Here is a 23,578-nt window from a genome sequence, read left to right as displayed (position 1 = left end):
CGATCTGTAGTGAGTGTGGGGATACGCACATATGTTTTGTAATTTCTAAAATTTCTGAGTGAACTTTGCATCCTTTCCTTCGGTCTGTAAGACTTCTAGACCTGTTATGGATTTGTGGTTTTCATTTATGCAATGATCGGAAAAGAATGAATTTGTCTTCTTTGATCTCCAACTTCTATGGTGTTCTCCGAATTAAGTGCAGATTGACCACCCAGTCTATCCAACATAGCAACATCGACACTCTCGGCGGATGATCTGATTAAACTCGCTTTTCATGATATCTTGTTGTTTATATGTTGAACTGAATAGACATTACCCATCTGTGGGACATAGAAAAGCACAGAGAAACCCTTTTGCTTTTAAAATGTGGCTTATCCTGTTTGAAGTTTTACCAGTAAAATGTAAATTGCAGCAATTCCTTTTCCCTCTATTTAAATTGCTCAGTGGGTATTGTAGGGACAGTAGGAATCTGGCTTGCTTCTTCAGTTTTTTATTGGGAATTTTATTAATAATGTGGGAATCAAATTCTTTATTTATGGCTATTGTTTTTTCGGTATTGAGTTCCTGGTCATAATCTTCTTGCGAGACGGAGATAGAAAGGAGAGGGTGGATCATGTGGGAATCAAATTCTTTATTTATGGCTATTCTTTTTTTCTGTATTGACTTCCTGGTCATAATCTTCTTGGGAGACGGAGATAGAAGGGAGAGGGTGGATCATGTGGTGGAAGGCTGCATGTTTGTAGGCTGTGTGATGTTGAGAGGTAGCTGGGATGAATGTGTATTTTCGCTAAATTTTAAATTTGTGGGCGCTATTTTCTGTATGTAAGCTGATGTCTAGGAAATTAATGCTGGAACCCACTAACTCCATACCGAGCTTTATGCTAGTATGCCATTGATTCATATTTTCCATGAACATGTGTAGGTGCCTAGTGGAAGCTTTCCACATACAGAGAATATCATCGACATATCTGCATCGATACACAATATATTTAAGGAAATCAGTCTCCCACTTGTCCATCAACATTTATGCTAGTAAGGGGGACAAGGACGAGCCCATTGCCAGAACATCTATTTGCTTAGAGCTGCTTCCTTGGAAGCACAAATAATTTTGATTTCAACAGCAGTCCACTGCACTAATTATCCTCAGCTGTTCTTCTGTATTAATAATGTGTAAATACAATAATTGTAACATAATACCTACAAAGTCTTTCACAGGAATGTTTGAGTGGCTCTCTTAGATACTATGGTGAAATCTTACGAACAGCTGAGCGGAAGAGAATCGCAGACAAACTGGAATAAAGTAAAAAGTTGGAACGAACAGTAACAGCTTCCGTCTTTGGTGGAATAACATAATATTTTTCACCAGTGGTGCAAAACGCAGAAACTACAGAAGAGCGAAGGCGGTCCAACAAAAAGGGACTGCACATACAGGAAATGATCTTAGTAAACATATTGGACAAAAAATTATTTACCTCCATGCGACATGACGTAACACAAGGTCTAATGTTCGTAACGGCCTCATTTCGGTGAGGAAGAGAGACCACACGTTTTTCAGGTATACCCAGCTGCAGCCACTCATTGTTGATTAGATCCAGCGGAGCCAACAAACTGCTGGGGCGTGGATTGCTACGTTTCACTCGCTGTTGCAAATAGTCGAAGACGTTTTGTATGGGATTAAGACTGAGTGACTAAGTGGACCAGTCGAGATACAACAGGGTTTCTGAGAGTTCGTCAAACGAGAGATCTTCATGTGCATGTCAACTCTGCAATTCACACTTAAGTGCCTGGCAGAGGATTCTTCGAACCATCTTCAGACTATTTCTATACCGTTCCACTCTCTATTAGCGCGTGGGTAAAACGAGCACTTAAATACTTCTGTACGAGCGCCGATTATTCTGATTTTATTACGATGATCAGTTCTCCGCACGAAGGCTGGCGGCAGTAAAATATTTTCACATTCACAGGAGAAAGTTTATGATTGAAATTTCGTGCAAAGATCACGGCGCAACGAAAGACGCCTTTGTTTTGTGATTATCACTCCAACTCGCTTGTCATATCCGTGCCACTCTCTCCCCTGTTCCTGATTATCAAAACGAGCTGCACTTCTTTGAACTTTTTCGATGTCCTCCGTCAATCCTCTCTGGTAAGGACACCATACCGCATAGCAATGCGCTAGCAGAGGACTAACAAGGCAGTCTCTTTAGCAGACATTTTACGTCTTATAAGTGTTCCGCTAATAAAACTCAGTCTTTGGTTTGCCTTCCCCACAAGATTATCTATGAGATAAGTTGTTTGTAATTGTAATTTCTAGGTATTTAGTTGAATTGACAGCCTTTCAATGTGGGATTTAGCGTGTAACCGAAATTTAACGGATTTCTTTTCGTACTCATGTGGGTGGCCTTACACTATTCCTTATTCTGAAACAATTACCACTTTTCGCAAATTTCAACTCCGTACTTCTACTCGTTACTGTCAAAATGGGTTTTTAACAGTCGGACAGAGAGGCAGACAAACAGACACTATGATGTACCTCGAAGAAAACAATTTATTGACGCGTACTCAGCACGGATTTAGAAAATATCGTTCTTGCGAAACTCAAATAGCCCTTTATACTCATGAAGTAATGAGTGCTATCGACAGAGGATTTCAAATTGATTCCATGCTTTTAGATTTCCAGAAGACTTACAACACCGTTTCTCACAAGCGTCTTCTAACCAAACTGCGTGCCTACGGAATATCGCCTCAGTTGTGCGACTGGATTCGTGATTTCCTGTCAGTAAGGTCACAATTCGTAGTAATAGACGGAAAGTCATTAAGTAAAACAGAAATAATATCCGGCGTCCCTCAAGGAAGTGTTATAGGCCCTCTATTATTCCTGATCTATGTTAACGACATAGGAGACAATCTCAGTAGCCGTCTTAGATTGTTTGCAGATGATGCTGTCATTTACCGTCTTGTAAAGTCATCAGATGACCAAACCAAATTGCAAAATTATTTAGATGAGATATCTGTATGGTGTGAAGAATGGCAATTGACCCTGAATAAAGAAAAGTGTGAAGTTATTCACATGAGTACTAAAAGAAATACGCTAAATTTCGATTACGCGATAAGCCACACAAATCTGAAGGCTATAAATTCAACTAAATACTTAGGGATTACAATTAAAAATACCCTAAATTGGAACGATCTCATAGATAAACTTGTGGACAGAGCCAACCAAAGATTTCAATTAATTGGCAGAACGCTTAGAAGGTTCAACATGTCTACTAGAGACTGCTTACACCACGCTTGTCCGCCCTATTCTGGAGTATTGCTGTGCAGTGTGGGATCCGCATGAGATGGGACTGATGGATGACATCGAAAAAGTACATAGAAGAATAGCTGATTTTGTATTATAGCGAAGTAGGGGATATAGATCCACAGACATGATACATGAATTGGATTGGCAATCATTAAAACAAAGGCGTTTTTCGTTGCGACGGGATCTTCTCTTGAAATTTCGATCACCAATTTTCTCCTCCGATTGCGAAAACATTCTGTTGGCACCCACCTATGTAGGGAGAAATTATCATCACGATAAAATAAGAGAAATCAGGGCTTGCACAGAAAAAATTAAGTGCTCGTTCTTCCCGCTCGGCGATCGAGAGTGAAACGGTAGAGAGACAGCTTGAAGGTGTTTCATTGAACCCTCTTCCAGGCACTTTATTGTTAATAGCAGAGTAATCACGTAGATTTAGATGTAGATGGGAACAATTACCCGAAAATATAATACCATACGACATATGTGAATGAAAATAAGCGAAGTAGACTACTTTTCGTGTCGAATTATCACTTACTTCAGATACCGTTCGAATAGTAAAACTGGCAGCATTAAGTCTTTGAACAAGATACCAAATGTGGGAAATCCTTGTTCATGTCGACGATAACCTGAATGAGTATTCCCTAGTCGTAATACAGAACACCCCAACATCACTACACCCTCCATATCCGGCATGATAAATACCTCATGAACCCAACGGTGCACTCGAAGTCTTGCATCATTTGCGAAGAAACAAAACCGCAACACGTCAAACGTCACAAAAGCCTCCAGGTCAGCATTTGTCCAGCTTCTGTGTTGTCTGACTTACTGGAGATGTTCAACTTTATATGTTACTGTGAGCAATGGCTTTTTGGAAGGTGCTCTGCTACACCTGTCCACTTGATGCTGTTCACTTCGCATTGTTCGTTCGGAAACTGGTTGAAATTGGACTGCGTTCACTAACAGCAGCAATTGCTGTTGGGTTTGATTCAAATGGCTCTGAGCACTATGGGACTTAACATCTGAGGTCATCAGTCCCCTAGAACATAGAACTACTTAAACCTAACTAACCCAAGGACATCACACACATCCATGCCCGAAGCAGGATTCGAGCCTGCGACTGAAGCGCCTAGAACCGCTCGGCCACTCCGGCCGGCTGTTGGGTTTGAAATGGACTGCCGGTGGCGTGGCACTTATCTCCAGCTTCTACGGTTAGAATCTTTCTACGACCACTGGTCTTCAGTCGTGCTACGTGACTTGTAGACACGTTGATACGCTAGCAAATCGGGTTACTTATTTCACGGTTTGAGCATGAGCACATCCAAACGCAACAGCTCCTTTCTGCGGTTCTGTCTCGTCTCCACGTCTCGTAATGGGCTGATTACATACGAACAACTTGCGCATCCACACTACATTATTGTTACGACTTCCATCAGCACTGGAGATTCAAATGGCCGTCTGCTACCAGTACTGCACTATCTCCATGTCTCCAAAGGGACGATTGGGCTCTTTTAAAGCGGTGACTAATAATTTGTCTATTAGATTACTTTTGTCTGTCTGACGTATTTCATCGCCGATCTTCAGGTTCTTCTGTCGCCTGAGAAGTTTACATTCTTCATAGGCAACTGACGGTCCTCCCCAGTGTGTCAGGACACAAAAGGGGCCGCCGGCTGATTCCCTTATAATATGTTTACGACCTCTGCGGACAATGCTGCTTGCCGCACGGCTCCATGGGGACGCTTCCCCGTCCATACAGGCCTAATGACTGCTGGCCAAGGAACTCCCGCTTTCCGCCAAGAACGACTCTTCATACACTTGCTCACCCAACTTCTGTAATGTATCAACGGTTGACGCAACTGCATTCAAAGGCCCACATGGAATAACTGAGGCACTTTCTGGAAGAAAAGCTCATAAGGCAAAATGGTTATTTCAGATAGGACAACTTAAGTATTTACTTTTAATATGGTTCAAATGTCTCTGAGCACTATGGGACTTAACATCTGAGGTAATCAGTCCCCTAGAACTCAGAACTACTTAAACCTAACTAACCTAAGGACATCATACACACCCATGCCCGAGGCAGGATTCGAACTTGCGGCCGTAGCGGTCGCGCGGTTCTAGACTGAAGCGCCTAGAACCGCTCGGCCACACCGGCCGGCTAATATGGTTCAAATGGCTCTAAGCACTATGGGACTTAACATCTGAGGTCATCAGTCCCCTACTTTTAATATGTTTGAATGACAACCTGATTCTAATATACAAGTATATTAGAATAGAATTTATACTACTATTAAGTAACTCATGTTTTTAATGTGAAAAATAATACTTCTAGTAAACAGTTATAGGCCAGTTTCCCACAAGTCAGAGTCATTAGGTTGTAATTAGCAAACATTCCTTTCTTCAAATGTTATTTTAACCCTCAGACTATATTAAAACATAAATGTAACATAATTCTTAATAATACCTACGATCAGGGAACCCTCAGAAAGGTACAAAAATAAAATAACTGGAAGTAAATTGATAACAAAATACAACCATACAAATAAATTATCACTGTTTTGTCCTGTGGTCCTTACTTTATGACGCCAGTTTCTCTGGTACAGTTTCTGGTTGCTAAAGGACCTTTTGTTTTTCTTCTTGTTCTTCTTCTTCCTGTTCTGCATGGGTGTCTATTTTCTAAATAACAACAGGTTGCTAGTGTTTGTCTTCAAGCATATAACCACGAACTACTCTCATCATCAATGTACTTAAATAAATCCCTGACAACCTTTCCTTTTTCTGGCCTCACTGGATTAAACGCCAGTGTCGATGGTCTCAGGTTTTTCAATAACCCGTTACTGTATATCTGTTTCCAAAGTCGAAATGATGTATACTGACCTTTGTATGTTAGTGAAGGCAGTACTGCTTAGTATTTCAGGACAAAATACTTCTGAATTTTAAACACATAAGCACTCGCTACATAAGCTGCAGGTACATGCATCTGGGTGTGAAAATTACAAAAATAAAACAAAACAGAGGCATGAAACGTCCTGGCAGATTAAAACTGTGTGCCGGATCGAGACTCGAACTCGGGACCTTTGCCTTTCGCGGGCAAGTGCTCTACCAACTGAGCTACCCAAGCACGACTCACGCCCTGTCCTCACAGCTTTACTTCTGTCGGTCGTGCTTGGTTAGTTTTGGATGGTAGAGCAAATGCCCGCGAAAGGCAAAGATCCGGCACACAGTTTTAATCAGCCAGGAAGTATCATATCAGCGCACACTCCGCTGCAGAGTGAAAATCTCATTCTTAAAACCGTGATAGTCTATTATACATAATCCACTAACTCATTTTAAACAATTTTCCGAAACAGGGCACATAGAACTATTGACTTTTTTTCCGAAGATGCTTCAATGAATGTGCACTCCATCTCTCTCTTAGACCAGGCGACATCGAGATGTACTGGACAATTGATTAGTGCTAACTAAACATAACTTCGTAATTTGCTGCTTAGCATCGGTCCAGCAAATGTAGCCACTACAGTAAGCTCCGCGTTCCGGCTCTAACGGCCAAATCTAGGTCGAGCAGCCGCCGTGTCATCTTCTGCCAATGGCGTCACTGGATTCCGTATGGAGGGGCCTGGGGTCAGCCGCTGTCGACTTCCTTGACCCTGGAGCTGCCACTTCACATTCAAGTTGTTCCTCAGTTGGCCTCTCGAGGCTGAGTGCACCCTACACCAGCCCTCTCACCAAGGAAAAATCCCTGTCAGCATTGCGAATGTAACCCTGGTCCTCCGCATAACGTAGCCACTGAAGTACTCAAATTTCGACACTGTAGTTTTGGTAGATGAATGCTGTCTATACTGTCGAATCACCTCCCGCCACTGTCGTAAATTTTGATGCTCGTATCTCTAGGGTAGTATCTAGTCTTACAAGTATTGGTTCAATGTGCTGTCTCCTTTATTGGTCATTTAATTCCCTGCACATGAAAAAGGCAGTTGGCAGCGGCCATATTACCGCTCTTCAGCGTAATAGTATCACAAATAGTCACATAATTTTAACAGTTAAAAAGAATAAAACAATGGAATTAAAAGACGATGGTGATGGGGTAGTTGTTGGAATGAAGAGAAAACATCTTTAAAAATGAACACAACGAACTGAAATAATAATCATGAATCTACACTCCTGGAAATGGAAAAAAGAACACATTGACATCGGTGTGTCAGACCCACCATACTTGCTCCGGACACTGCGAGAGGGCTGTACAAGCAATGATCACACGCACGGCACAGCGGACACACCAGGAACCGCGATGTTGGCCGTCGAATGGCGCTAGCTGCGCAGCATTTGTGCACCGCCGCCGTCAGTGTCAGCCAGTTTGCCGTGGCATACGGAGTTCAATCGCAGTCTTTAACACTGGTAGCATGCCGCGACAGCGTGGACGTGAACCGTATGTGCAGTTGACGGACTTTGAGCGAGGGCGTATAGTGGGCATGCGGGAGGCCGGGTGGACGTACCGCCGAATTGCTCAACACGTGGGGCGTGAGGTCTCCACAGGTACATCGATGATGTCGCCAGTGATCGGCGGAAGGTGCACGTGCCCGTCGACCTGGGACCGGACCGCAGCGACGCACGGATGCACGCCAAGACCGTAGGATCCTACGCAGTGCCGTAGGGGACCGCACTGCCACTTCCCAGCAAATTAGGGACACTGTTGCTCCTGGGGTATCGGCGAGGACCATTCGCAACCGTCTCCATGAAGCTGAGCTACGGTCCCGCACACCGTTAGGCCGTCTTCCGCTCACGCCCCAATATCGTGCAGCCCGCCTCCAGTGGTATCGCGACAGGCGTGAATGGAGGGACGAATGGAGATGTGTCGTCTTCAGTGATGAGAGTCGCTTCTGCCTTGGTGCCAATGATGGTCGTATGCGTGTTTGGCGCCGTGCAGGTGAGCGCCACAATCAGGACTGCATACGACCGAGGCACACAGGGCCAACACCCGGCATCATGGTGTGGGGAGCGATCTCCTACACTGGCCGTACACCTCTGGTGATCGTCGAGGGGACACTGAATAGTGCACGGTACATCCAAACCGTCATCGAACCCATCGTTCTACCATTCCTAGACCGGCAAGGGAACTTGCTGTTCCAACTGGACAATGCACGTCCGCATGTATCCCGTGCCACCCAACGTGCTCTAGAAGGTGTAAGTCAACTACCCTGGCCAGCAAGATCTCCGGATCTGTCCCCCATTGAGCATGTTTGGGACTGGATGAAGCGTCGTCTCACGCGGTCTGCACGTCCAGCACGAACGCTGGTCCAACTGAGGCGCCAGGTGGAAATGGCATGGCAAGCCGTTCCACAGGACTACATCCAGCATCTCTACGATCGTCTCCATGGGAGAATAGCAGCCTGCATTGCTGTGAAAGGTGGATATACACTGTACTAGTGCCGACATTGTGCATGCTCTGTTGCCTGTGTTTATGTGCCTGTGGTTCTGTCAGTGTGATCATGTGATGTATCTGACCCCAGGAATGTGTCAATAAAGTTTCCCCTTCCTGGGACAATGAATTCACGGTGTTCTTATTTTAATTTCCAGGAGTGTATAATACATCTACATTCATACTCCGCAAGCCACCTGACGGTGTGTGGCGGAGGGTACCTTGAGTACCTCTATCGGTTCTCCCTACTATTCCAGTCTCGTATTGTTCGTGGAAAGAAGGATTGTCGGTATGCTCCTGTGTGGGCTCTAATCTCTCTTGTTTTTATCCTCATGGTCTCTTCGCGAGATATACGTAGGAGGGAGCAATATACTGCTTGACTCTTCGGTGAAGGTATGTTCTCGAAACTTTAACAAAAGCTCGTACCGAGCTATTGAGCGTCTCTCCTGCACAGTCTTCCACTGGAGTTCATCTATCATCTCCGTAACGCTTTCGCGATAACTAAGTGATCCTGTATCGAAGCGCTCCGTTGGATCTTCTCTATCTCTTCTATCAACCATATCTGTTACGGATCCCACACTGCTGAGCAGTATTCAAGCAGTGGGCGAACAAGCGTACTGTAAGCTACTTCCTTTGTTTTCGGATTGCATTCTTCCAACGAATCTCAGTCTGGCATCTGCTTTACCAACGATTAACTTTATATGATCGTTCCATTTTAAATTAGTCCTAATGTGTACTCCCAGATAATTTATGGAATTAACTGCTTCCAGTTGCTGATCTGCTATTTTTTAGCTAAATGATAAGGGATCTATCTTTCTATGTATGCACAGCACATTACACTTTTTTACATTAAGATTCAATTCCCATTCCCTGCACCATGCCTCAATTCGCTGCAGATCCTCCTGCATTTCAGTACAATTTTCCATTGTTACAACCTCTCCATATACCACAGAATCATCCGCAAAAAGCCTCAGTGAACTTCCGATGTCATCCACAAGGTCATTTATGTATATTGTCAATAGCAACGGTCCTACGAAACTCCCCTGCGGCACACCTGAAACCACTCTTACTTCGGAAGACTTCTCTTAATTGAGAATGACATTCTGCGTTCTGTTATCTAGGAACTCTTCAATCCAATCACATAATTGGTCTGATAGTCCATATGCTGTTACTTTGTTCATTAAACGACTGTGGGGAACTGTATCGAACGCCTTGCGGAAGTCAAGAAACACGGCATCTACCTGTGAACCCGTGTCTATGGCCCTCTGAGTCTCGTGGACGAATAGCGCGAGCTGGGTTTCACACGACCGTCTTTTTCGAAACCCATGTTGATTCCTACAGAGTAGATTTCTAGTCTCCAGAAAAGTCATTATACTCGAACATAATATGTGTTCCAAAATTCTACAACTGATCGACGTTAGAGATATAGGTCTATAGTTCTGCACATCTGTTCGACGTCCCTTCTTGAAAACGGGGATGACCTGTGCCCTTTTCCAATCCTTTGGAACGCTACGCTCTTCTAGAGACCTACGGTACACCGCTACAAGAAGTGGAGGGGGGGGGGGGGGGGCAAATTCCTTCGCGTACTCTGTGTAAAATCGAACTGGTATCCCATCAGGTCCAGCGGCCTTTCCTCTTTTGAGCGATTTTAATTGTTTCTCTATCCCTCTGTCGTCTATTTCGATGTCTACCATTTTGTCATGTGTGCGACAATCTAGAGAAGGAACTTCAGTGCAGTCTTCCTCTGTGGAACAGCTTTGGAAAAAGACATTTAGTATATCGGCCTTTAGTCTGTCATCCTCTGTTTCAGTACCATTTTGGTCGCAGAGTGTCTGGACATTTTGTTTTGATCCACATACCGCTTTGACACAAGCCTAAAATTTCTTAGGATTTTCTGCCAAGTCAGTACATAGAACTTTACTTTCGAATTCATTGAACGCCTCTCGCATAGCCCTCCTCACACTACATTTCGCTTCGCGTGATTTTTGTTTGTCTGCAAGGCTTTGGCTATGTTTATATTTGCTGTGAAGTTCCCTTTGCTTCCGCAGCAGTTTTCTAACTCGGTTGTTGCACCACGGTGCTCTTTTCCATCTCTTCCGATCTTGCTTGGCACATACTCATCTAACGCATATTGTACGATGGTTTTGAACTTTGTCCACTGATCCTCAACACTGTCTGTACTTGAGACAAAATTTTCGTGTTGAGCCATCAGGTACTCTGTAATCTGTTTTTTGTCACTTTTGCTAAACAGAAAAAGTTTCCTACCTTTCTTAATATCTCTATTTACGGATGAAATCATCGATGCAGTAACCGCTTTATGATCGCTGATTCCCTGTTCTGCGTTAACTGTCTCAAATAGTTCGGGTCTGTTCGTCACCAGGAGGTCTAATATGTTATCGCCACGAGTCGGTTCTCTGTTTAACTGCTCAAGATAGTTTTCAGATAAAGCACTTAAAAAAATTTCGCTGGATTCTTTGTCCCTGCCACCCGTTATGAACGTTTGAGTCTCCCAGTCTATATCCGGCAAATTAAAATCCCTGTATATACCTCTCCATCTGTCCACAAATGTGTTTTGCATTCGGAACGTTTGTTCCAGCTTGTACGAGGGACAGAGATCAGGGACTGTCAGTAGGGCCACATAATCTGTAACTTTAACTCGACAAACATTTTCAGTTATAGAAAGCACGTTAGATGAAATGTAATAGTAATCAACCTGAAAAAGCTATTGCGCCATTGTACTTCCTGCAAGGTGCAAAAGAACAGTCTACCTGCAACAAAATAAGGTTGAGGCCCTGTACAGTTGGTCAGTAAAAGGTTGCACTATAGAGAAAAATGCAACAGAGTAGAAGACTAAAGACATAATCTGCCAGAGCTGAAAGAGAAGGAGACTGCCAGGAAATCAAGAAGTTGGAGAGCAGTGGTTAAGACATTGGACTCTTACTAGGGATGAATGGTGTTCCAATCCAGTATTTAGGTGTCCCGTGGCTTTTCCAAATTGCTTAAACTGAATGCCTGATGCCTTGATGCCTCCTTGCATTCGTCTTTTCTACTTCTGAGTTTGTATGTTCATCCCATTTGATGTCGCTTTGCAGTACAATCCATACGGATTAACACTACAACGCCTAGTTTCGAACTATCCCCTAGACCGCCCAATGGAGGTCAATTTACCGCTAAGGTTTCTCTTGAATTTAAGCTTTTTTTTTTTTTTACAAAATGTAACGATATTTCGTATTTATTGTCGTTAATATTGCTTTCATTGTATTTTCATGAATAATAATTATAAGGGCATGTTTTTATTTGAACCTGCTAAATTTTATTTTTATGTTACAGCATACAAGAATAAATTACACTGTTTAGAGGTACCTAAAACTCCTTACACTTTCAGTATTTGTGTTTTACATCATATAACAATAGGTGACAAATGTTATTATAAAATTGCTTAGCTATTCACTAATTTAACTTTTATCCAGGAACAAATAATTATTGTTTTACTAGACATATCCATACGAAGAACTCAGTATATTCACAGAATCTCATAGTACTTTTTGCATATCCGTTTGCCCTCCTGCTTAGACATGAACTGTACGCAAATTTTTCGCATTTAAAACATTTTCCTCTAGTTCTGTTTTTATTGCAAAATCAAACTTCGCAAGTTTTGCGTTTAGCACCTTAGATGTTCCTTCTTCTCTATCGAGAGTCAAAATGGATGGGGTCTAAAATTGCTGCGGGCTGGAATTCCTGATTGGCACCACGAATACTTCTACAACTTTCATTATAAAAGACCGTCGAGAGATGGTGTTGCGTTATTAACTTGTACAAGGTGTGGGTATTGATCATAGCCAGATCTAGAACGTTACAGAAAACGTACGGACCAGCGCCTCGTCATGGCTCTTACGCTATATTTGAGTCACATCATTTACCACACCAAGGCCGAACTTAGAGGTATTATCAAAATTGACAGGGTCTAGAGATTTATTTTCTGCAGCCTCATCGACTTTTGCACTAGAGTGCACAGAACTAATAAAAAGCAAATTTCCTTAGCCTTCCTTTGGTAAGAAGTTACGCATCAACCTTGTAAATAACACTCGAATGAAGTATAGTTTGTCCTTTTCTCACGTGTGGTGGTACTTCCCTTCTACTCCTGTTCGAAGTGCCAACAAGGCTTGTATCCTTCTTTTTCAGCTCTTTTGCCAGCCAGAGAGACGCGAAGAAGTTGTCTCATGTAACAGATATCCCGTTTCGTAAGTAAGATTTCACGAGACGTTGCGTAATATGTTCTGCAGTCTAGTATCCGCATGTCTCGTTTCATCTTTTCCCAAGTAAGTAAAACCATTCAGAGCATACCTACGTTTAGCGACTGTGAGCAGCCAATACTTTATTTTGAGCTTCAGAAAGGTCGAGTCTGCGATAGCGACCCATTATAGCTAGAAGTCGAGCTGTTAGAGAAAACAAACAGTCGCGCAAAAACTGACGCAGCAGTGCATGAAATTCATCATTGTTGGCTAACAAAAGCGTCAAATTAACCAGGTAAAATGCATTTCTGTGAGAAGTGGACAACTGATCCTCACCTGAAACCAATGGTAATTTTGTAATTATCTTAAAAATTTGTAGTTACAAAGAAAAACAGTCAAGGTAAATTGAACCTGCCCTAAGGCAATGAAACGACATAAATCACAGCAACAGTCCGTTTTAAACACCGAAGAAATTTGCTGCTCAAAATAATGTTAGTCGCTTTAGTGTTATCATTAATCTTGTGTTCAGGCAATTTGGCGTACTAATCTTCTCTCCTGTATCCGTGTGTACACCTGCATTTCTGCCTCTCCCTCCACCTAAGTCACATTTTCTTTTCTATACCACGTATTGCTCATTATTTGTCGGTCATTCTACGCTCATTCGGTATCCATTTTCCTTATCGGTGGTGATTTGTAGCTTCTGCATAGATGGCTTATTAATGTTTGATTGGAGTCGTTACTGGGTGCTATTAGACATTTACTCATAGTCCATCTGTAAAACATGTATTATCAGAAAGATTTGATAGCGTTACACGATTCCGTTTGGAGCTCTGTGTACCTTTTTTTCCTTATGTTGCGTGGCAGAAACACTGTTACTTATTTATTTTTACTGCAGTTCTTTCTGACTTCTCCAGTGCACACGAGGTACTTATTGCTTACAACAACATTAAGCAGCTCTTGGTGTTTTTAACAATGTTGTGGTTGGCAGGAGAGCCTACTCCGTGTTACTACAGGAGGCCGAAAGGCACGCGATTTAGCGCACGCAGGCTGACGTGAGGTCTGGAACAGGACAAGGAAATTAGAATTTAGAAACAACGGACGTAGCTGGTGGAATACTTAACTTTAATCCATTAATGATGAACGTCGGTCTTGACGGTACATGATTCAATATCAATTATAACTGATAATGGCGCCTTGCTAGGTAATAGCAAATGACGTAGCTGAAGGCTATGCTAACTATCGTCTCGGCAAATGAGAGCGTATTTAGTCAGTGAACCATCGCTAGCAAAGTCGGTTGTACAACTGGGGCGAGTGCTAGGAAGTCTCTCTAGACCTGCCAAGTGGCGGCGCTCGGTCTGCAATCACTGATAGTGACGACACGCGGGTCCGACGTATACTACCGGACCGCGGCCGATTTAAAGGCTACCACCTAGCAAGCGTGGTGTCTGGCGGTGACACCACACACAACACCTTACTAATAGGTGATCTTTTACAGTGACGTTGCGAAAACTAAAATGTACATTTTGTCGTTAGAAGAGAAATGCTCTGACGACAAGAGTCACTTTATCGACTTGATGGACTATCTTCCTTACCATTGGTCCTGGTCTAAACTGAAATGTGAACTCGCTTTCAAAACCTTTCTTCAACGCTCTATTAGTATATTGCATCTTTTAATACCTCTGCATCTGGATCAACATCGGTCACTATAATCAAAGGTCTCTTTTGTCTAAATAGTATACATGTCAGTGTCTTTTTGGTCAAAGACGTGAGTGGAGCGAAAACAACATTCCCTAGAAATTACACACTGCATTATTGTCTGAATTTTCATCGACAAACGAAGAGTGGGAAATGGACAAATGGGGTATCGAATTGACCACCGTCAGTTCTAGTTTTTTTTTAAGTTTAATTTCTTGAAAGTAATCCGGTAATTACGGTAAAAAAAAGTCGTACGAATTCTCATACCTAAACTAAGAGTCAGAAATGGACAAATTGGGTTTCAAATTGACATTTCTGAGATCTATGTCTGTGAAAACATATGTATTTGTTTGGAAGTAAGCAGGGTAATTAAGAACAACTTAATTAATTATTAGAGGGAAAACGGAAATATATCACTAGCAGCTGCTGCTAGCTATAGAAATGGACGGTTAAAAATACACTCCTGGAAATTGAAATAAGAACACCGTGAATTCATTGTCCCAGGAAGGGGAAACTTTATTGACACATTCCTGGGGTCAGATACATCACATGATCACACTGACAGAACCACAGGCACATAGACACAGGCAACAGAGCATGCACAATGTCGGCACTAGTACAGTGTATATCCACCTTTCACAGCAATGCAGGTGGCTATTCTCCCATGGAGACGATCGTAGAGATGCTGAATGTAGTCCTGTGGAACGGCTTGCCATGCCATTTCCACCTGGCGCCTCAGTTGGACCAGCGTTCGTGCTGGACGTGCAGACCGCGTGAGACGACGCTTCATCCAGTCCCAAACATGCTCAATGGGGGACAGATCCGGAGATCTTGCTGGCCAGGGTAGTTGACTTACACCTTCTAGAGCACGTTGGGTGGCACGGGATACATGCGGACGTGCATTGTCCAGTTGGAACAGCAAGTTCCCTTGCCGGTCTAGGAATGGTAGAACGATGGGTTCGATGACGGTTTGGATGTACCGTGCACTATTCAGTGTCCCCTCGACGATCACCAGAGGTGTACGGCCAGTGTAGGAGATCGCTCCCCACACCATGATGCCGGGTGTTGACCCTGTGTGCCTCGGTCGTATGCAGTCCTGATTGTGGCGCTCACCTGCACGGCGCCAAACACGCATACGACCATCATTGGCACCAAGGCAGAAGCGACTCTCATCGCTGAAGACGACACATCTCCATTCGTCCCTCCATTCACGCCTGTCGCAACACCACTGGAGGCGGGCTGCACGATGTTGGGGCGTGAGTGGAAGACGGCCTAACGGTGTGCGGGACCGTAGCCCAGCTTCATGGAGACGGTTGCGTATGGTCCTCGCCGATACCCCAGGAGTAACAGTGTCCCTAATTTGCTGGGAAGTGGCGGTGCGGTCCCCTACGGCACTGCGTAGGATCCTACGGTCTTGGCGTGCATCCGTGCGTCGCTGCGGTCCGGTGCCAGGTCGACGGGCACGTGCACCTTCCGCCGATCACTGGCGACATCATCGATGTACCTGTGGAGACCTCACGCCCCACGTGTTGAGCAATTCGGCGGTACGTCCACCCGGCCTCCCGCATGCCCACTATACGCCCTCGCTCAAAGTCCGTCAACTGCACATACGGTTCACGTCCACGCTGTCGCGGCATGCTACCAGTGTTAAAGACTGCGATGGAGCTCCGTATGCCACGGCAAACTGGCTGACACTGACGGCGGCGGTGCACAAATGCTGCGCAGCTAGAGCCATTCGACGGCCAACAGCGCGGTTCCTGGTGTGTCCGCTGTGCCGTGCGTGTGATCATTGCTTGTACAGCCCTCTCGCAGTGTCCGGAGCAAGTATGGTGGGTCTGACACACCGGTGTCAATATGTTCTTTTTTCCATTTCCAGGAGTGTATGTTTTCCTTTGATGTATATTTATTTTATTTTTTGATTCCCTTAACTCCTTATGTGGAGCATAGGGCTGCAACAAAGGATCGCCATTTTGTTCTGTCTTCTGCTGGTATCTTTATTTCTTCCAATCCTATTCCTTGCTGATGCCCTTCTGCTTCAACTGGCTGTCTCTATGTCGTTTTGGGCCAGCTTCGTCTCCGTCGTCCTCGCGGGTTCCAGTCAAATGCTTCTCTCGCAACGTGTTCACTTGTTCTTCTAAGAGTATGTCCTAACCATCTCCACTTCTTGATGTTGAATCTGGCATGTGTAGTTTTCATACATGCAATTGACGAGAGCTATTATTTTCTTGGGGATTATAAAAGTTCGCAGTAAACTCCAATACACTTAATAATAATTATGGAATACCGATCGATAGTTAATATTTCATACTTCTTGAAAAAAACCTGAAAATTAAAAAATATTGAAGAAAGGTTTGGTATTTTGTGAAATGGTTTGTGTACAAGATTAGAGGTTTACTTCAAGCACTTTTGAATGATGCTCGAAATCACGCACAGCAAATGAGGTGTCGATTGAGAATTAAAAGTGCAATGTTTAACTTAGAACCTTAGGATCTTAAAGAGTACTAGAGGATATTTGTGTCGTGAAATTTCAGTCAATGATCTGCTTTCCTCACTAACGTACGTGCATCTCAACTGCTGTACATGATATCGAACATCATTCAAAAGTGTGTCAACTGTTTCTCTAATCTACTTTATTTCTTACTTTTACAAACATCATTTCACAAAGAAAGACCGGTTTCTTTTTAAAAGGTTTTTTTTGCGCCTATTAGTTTGTCATCATCTTTTCGCGATGGAGTTTCTGTGATGTTCAGACTGTTTTGGTTGTACGTACATTGTGTTACTTGTTAATATTGCCAGATTTTGCTGCACTGTCTTCAATTCTTTGTTTCTTTTTGACTTTATCCATACAATATTCTGCTGTCTGGGTTGTGTTGGTACGATGTTAGCAGCTGTCGCCTTTTTGGGTGCCATCCCCTAGGCATCATCTTTATTATTGCAATTACAAGAGTTTTCACTGATGTCTGTGAATTTTCCTTGCAGCGATGAATTGCGTCTGCAGTTGCCGCAGCCTGTCAATTAGGATCACATGCACTATCGGCTATTAAACTATTTTCTATTTTAATACCGTTGATCGTGTTTTTATATTCGCTTTGAATAAATACCGTTAGATCCTTCTGTGTGGAGAAACCACAGGAAACCAAAATTCATGAGGACTGGTGGGCAAGTGAACTTCACTCTCATTGTTTCTCAACCACTGTGCCACCTCGCTCAGTTACACTTGGAAAAGTTAGTTTTACTTTTTGATAACTTCAGGATGTTAATGAATTGTTCAATAAATATTCTACAACGTTTTATAAAAATGTGATCATTTCATTTGAGGAATACTTCTTTCTCCTACATTAATTTTCACCTGATTTAGATTTGTCATGCTGTGTTAAACTAGTTTTTATATTGTAAAAGTTTTCGGGTCTTTGAACAGAATAAAATAATGGAATTGAAGTGATCGGAAGTGCACACAAGCATTAGACTAAGTACGCATTAAAAAGTGGAAGATGTGTAACACTGAAGATACTCAGTCGAAATACAGGGTGACCCAAAAGTCCGTTAACATGTTGAAATGCATTAATTCACGGAATAATGTTTTAGTTACTCGGAGATGAAGAAGCTTGCACAGGATAGAGTAGCATGGAGAGCTGCATCAAACCAGTCTCTGGACTGAAGACCACAACAACAACAATGTAGGCAGAGAACTGAAAATTGACACACATGCGTCAAATGACATGAGGTTCCAATGAGCCCAAAAATTGGCCGTCAGGTGGCTGGACAGCAAAATATCAGTGACGCCGGATCAGAATCGTGTTTAAAATGAGATGTAGTGAGGGCGAGAGTCAGATCATCCCTAGCCTGGGAGGTGCGACTTTCATGGAGGATGGCATTCCACCCTTGATTGCTAAACGTGTGAAATATCTCTCCGGCACATCGTTGGGTGAGGATCACGTGCTGAGCCGCCACCTCCATCATTCTTGAGCTTCCATGTCCCCAGACCTCAGTCCGTTCGACTATTGATTGTGGGGTTACCAGAAGTCGCAAGTCTGCCGCGATCGTCCGACAGCATTAGGCATGCAAAAAGACATCATCCAATGACATTTTCTAACCATACGTACTGACATGCTGTAGATGGTTGTTCACAACATTGTTCTTCGACTACAGGTATTGTTGTTGAATGATTTGTCATAAAGAAAATCGCCTTTGCTAAAAATCAGTTGTGACGCTAATTACTGTTTTTGTATATTTGAAGTGACATCTGTTAGTCATTTTGTGAAATTTTTCGTTTCAATAAAAACCCATGTAATTTCAAGCATGTGTGTCAATTTTTACCTCTTTATCTACATTATTCCGTGAAGTATTGAATTATCAAATGTTAACGGACTTTTGGATCACCCTGTAAATCACGTCATTTCCAAATTCCTGAAAACTTGTTTATGCTCATAAGGGCATTTAATAGGATATAACTTTGAATAAAGAACAAACTTATCTGGCAACAACATCTGCATGTACTTACTGTGGAAGCTCATTAATTAGCGTGACAGTGTTTGCGTACCTTCCTCTGGACGTATTTCTCCATATGTCGAGGCTACTTCATCCGTCTCTGATAGCCGATTGCCGGAAATAGCAGGTAGTGGTGAACTGAAACTGGAAATAGGGTAGTCAGCCGAGACCTGCAGAAACAGAAAACATCAAGATATGAATTGTGAACTTCATTTGGCCGTCATATTTGAGAATTCTTACCACTTTCAGGTTCATAATTCCATAATCAGAACAACAGTTTCAGATCGTACCAAAGTTCTCTTGCACAGGCGGTCTGTGAGTCTAAGAATGAGAGCCGGAGGGAAGTGAATTAATTTCCTTTGAAGCTGGAACTGACTAGTTAGTAGTGACAGACCAAAATGGGTTTCGCTTAGAAAGTAACCCAAATAGTAATAAAAATATCCAATGAAGTAATGATGTAATCATGCTACGAACTGAAAACAGTAAGTTACAGGGATCGTTTCAGTAACTTATATTTTCCGTTGTTTGTACAATTTATATGGCAGAGATACTAAATCTTCTGTCAAAATGTTTACGTAAACAATAATAATTGCGACAGTAAGAAAGTATAGTTGCAGTGCACTCAACTGGGGTACTCCAGTAATAACTTGCAAATGCTGACCACTTTGGAAGAGCTAGCTTTACTGCCGGCCTTTCCGTTTGCTTTGTTTAACAGTTCTCTGTGAGACTGTTCTGAAATTCTGGATATGAAACTTGAGGTGAGCTAATTAATTGGCGATGAAGAATTAAAGCCAAGGTACAATAATACACTGGCGTATTAAACGTATATTTGAAACACACATTCACATATACATTTTAATATTGAATACAATTATTGTCAGTCCCAACACGCCGTGAATTTAGTGTAATTACAAAAATTAAAGTTTAGATCGATAAAGTACTTTTCTGATCTTAACAATGAAAATTATTCATCGAACATTGACTAATTCAATCAGAAAAATGTTTCACTTGCCATCCACATTCAATTCATTCGCATAGCTCAGCATATGTACAATATTCTTGGACGCAACACAAATCCTCACACAAAGATTTAAGAAGATATTGTGCCTTTGTCACATGAAGCACTGAAGTCCTAGTTCATAAACAAGTACAGTAAAAACAAAGTCCGTCACAGACAGAACAGAAATAAAACTTTTTTGCAGAGAGCCAATCCAAGAACCTTTTCCTTTCGCGAATAAATGTTTTGTCGACTGAATTACCTTCTTCTCTCTCTCTTTTATTAAAGGGCTGTTATTATGCTGAAAGGTAATGAACTACAACGTTGTACAAACGATTATGCAAAGCTTTACCGTCATCACTACAGCCTTTAAATTATTTTCAATAGGCACGGAAAAAATATAAGAATAAAAATAAAAAAGTTTTAAGAGTACGTGACAATCCAAGCGTACATTTTGTGTTCTCAAGAATATAATAAAAATTTATTTGAACTTCTTCTTGCATAAAATTTCATTTGCGCTATGTTGATATACTGTTTGTACTCGGTTCAGGCGTACAATAGAGAAATTAAACCGCAGAACTGCATCAACTGCCATAGAATATATGTTATCTCAAAATAAGAATTTCACATATGTTTTAAAAGAAATTCAGCATGTGCTATTTACGTTAATGATATGAATGATTTGTTTAAATTTATTGTAGGTGAAAAGTGATTTGTTCCAATTTTTGTTAACTAATCTGTTTATGTAAAAAAGAAAAGACACGTTTTCTTCGGCTTCATTAAGAAAAAGTTCAATGATAAACTGAACAATACTTTTGTCTCTGTTCCATTCTCATGTGTACTCTCAAAACGGTCTGATTTTGTAAATTATTTTTTAATAGTTTAACAAGATTTTTCCCAATTCTCTTGTTCAAAAAGTGGTTCAAATGGCTCTAATCACTATGGGACTTAACATCTGAGGTAATCAATTCCCTAGACTTAGAACTACTTAAACCTAACTAACCCAAGGACATCACAAACATCCATGCCCGAGGCAGGATTCGAACCTGTGATAGTAGCAGCCGCGTGGTCCCGAACTGAAGCGCCTAGAACCGTTCGACCACAGCGGCCGGCTCTCTTGTTCTATCATGTATTTCTGTTACTGGTATGAATGCGAACTCTTTATCATCGTTTTTATTTTATAACCTGTCACGAGAGTCACACGCAGATAATTGTGCGCTGATGGTCTATATATCTGATTCCTAGATGAAATTTGGAATTTCAGTGTTGCAATGACAAAAAGTCAGTAAGTTCATATTCGTCAGTGGCCTTAAGTCTAGCGAGAGAAAATATCAAATAATTGATAAGCAAGACAAATACATGGATCCAGGAAAAATTTCCTCGCTCAATTCCAAATGGAAAAGGTTTTATGGCATAGATTTATGCATGGTATTCAGCTGCCTCTTCCGACGTCGTCTTATGCAACCCCAAATGAAAGAAAAATGTAGTTAGCCAGTTCGCTCTGGAGATGTGAAGCATGTTGTTAGAATGTCGCAGAATAAGCCGTAAAGTACTCAAAGACACCTTAGACCTATTGCACAAATTTTGTTTATGAAACTACTTCAACACACCTACGGGGCGAGTCATAAATTAATCTTTTACCAGAAAGTTGTTGTTTTCACGCTTCTGATTTTCGTATTTGCAGTTAATTTCGTTGTTTCCGATGGTGGCACAAACTCTATAACGCAACGTTTCTGAACCATTTACGAAAGATTAATCGTCATAAACGGAATAAACTTGCAGAGACATCCAAAACCTGTTTAACTACACCGCTAATCACACAAAGAAAGGTTAGAGGCAATTGGATAACTATGGCGGAAGTAAGGTATACTTTGGTCCAAAAATTACGTGACACATGGATAATCCTCACTTGTATTTTTTACAGTGTGATTCATTTTATTAACAATCGTCCAAAGCTGTGAGGGGGAACTTATATCGATTACGTTGCCATCGCCTGTCTGGATACAGAAGTAGTGCGGGTTACATAAAACGACATCGGTAGGGGCACCTAGATAACCCTGTATGTGTCCTATTAGTTCCGACATTACACACTTCACATAAAACTGAGGGCATGAACTTAAATTAATATTTCTTTGCAAGAGTTGGATACGTTTGGGTAATGATGTCTAGCCAGTATCTAAGTACGACTTACGACCCTCTCTTACAGCTTTACTTCCATAACTACTCTCCAAACTTCACCACAGTTCTCCAGCATACGTTGCAAGACTAGCTCTGCGGGAAGAAAGGATATTGAAGGGAAATGGCTTACTCTCAGCCTTGCAGCACTAGCTGAGGTAAGCTGTGAGGGCAGGTTGTGGGTAGTGCGTGGACATCTCTGCTGGCAGAACATTTGCCTGCGGATACTTACAGGTTCGAGTCCTCGTCCGGCACACAGTTTCAATCTGCCGGGTAGTCTAATTTCAGCAAACATGCCGCTGCAGAGTGAAAATTCATTCGGATCACTGAAATATTCTAAGCACCTAGTTACTAGAATGTTCACTTAAGTGGGCGATCAGGCGACAGATTTTCTGCCTGTATACAGTTAAAGATAGCTTTCTGCCCCCTGGTATTCGTCAGCTCTACAGCTTCACTAGATAATGACGCCACTGAGCTATGAAATTTAAGGCACCCCAGTTCCAGTTGCCGTTCAAAGGACAATCAGCTCTTCTCTCGAACCATGTATAAGCAAAAAGCTTCTGTATATCACATAAAGTCACATAAAGATGCTTGACTGGAGCATGTGTTGCCGTGTGCCAATTTTTTTGAGTAGATCGCTCTTCTAGTCAAGCTGGAGAAAGTGTATCATCCTACCTACAAAAATTGTACCCGTAGTAATTTTAAAACGTGCCTCGTTATGCCAGGTGTGCTCTGAAAACACTTGTGAAATTTCTCTGTGTGTGAAGTACGAGGCGTGATTTTTAAGTAAGTACCGTTTTGAAATTAAAAAAGGTGTGCTAAGATATCTCAAAAATTTTATTTTTACATGAAAGCCTGTGCCTTAATCTACGCACTGACGCCATTACAGTTTGGTTCTTTCTTGTTTACGTTGTGTACTGAGTGTTTAAGATGCCCCCGATAAACGTGAGTCCCGCCGACTGTGAAGTACGGGCTGTTATAAGATTTCTTAGTGCTAAAGGCCCAAAAGCGATCCATATTCATCGTGAGATCAGTACAGTTTACGGAGAAAACATTATGAGTGATGAAATGGTAAGAAAGTGGCTGAGAGCATTTAAAGATGGCCGCACAAATGTGCATGATGAACAACGGAGTGGGCGTCCTTCGGTCGTTAATGGAAGTTTTGTGCAGGAAGTGGACAATAAGGTGAGAGAAAACAGACGCTTTACGATTTCCTCCTTGCGGGATGACTTTCCTAATGTTTCTCGTAGTTTTTTTATATGGCATTGTGACCGAGT

At 42.2% G+C, this 23,578-nt stretch overlaps 1 protein-coding gene across 1 annotated transcript in view; it reads right to left on the bottom strand.

The window, feature by feature from the left end:
* LOC126298308 (dynein axonemal intermediate chain 3-like) overlaps positions 1-23,578 on the bottom strand; it is a 311,679-nt gene that overhangs the window by 113,686 nt on the left and 174,415 nt on the right. The window contains exon 11 of the mRNA XM_049989604.1: positions 19,182-19,299. Coding sequence (XP_049845561.1) covers positions 19,182-19,299 — 118 coding nt within the window. The remainder of the gene's footprint in view (positions 1-19,181; positions 19,300-23,578) is intronic.

This window comes from Schistocerca gregaria, chromosome X (assembly GCF_023897955.1).
Source record: "Schistocerca gregaria isolate iqSchGreg1 chromosome X, iqSchGreg1.2, whole genome shotgun sequence".
Taxonomy (NCBI): Eukaryota; Metazoa; Arthropoda; class Insecta; order Orthoptera; family Acrididae; genus Schistocerca; species Schistocerca gregaria.
Note: the sequence above shows the minus strand (reverse complement) of the source record. Positions and strands in the feature narration are given on the sequence as shown.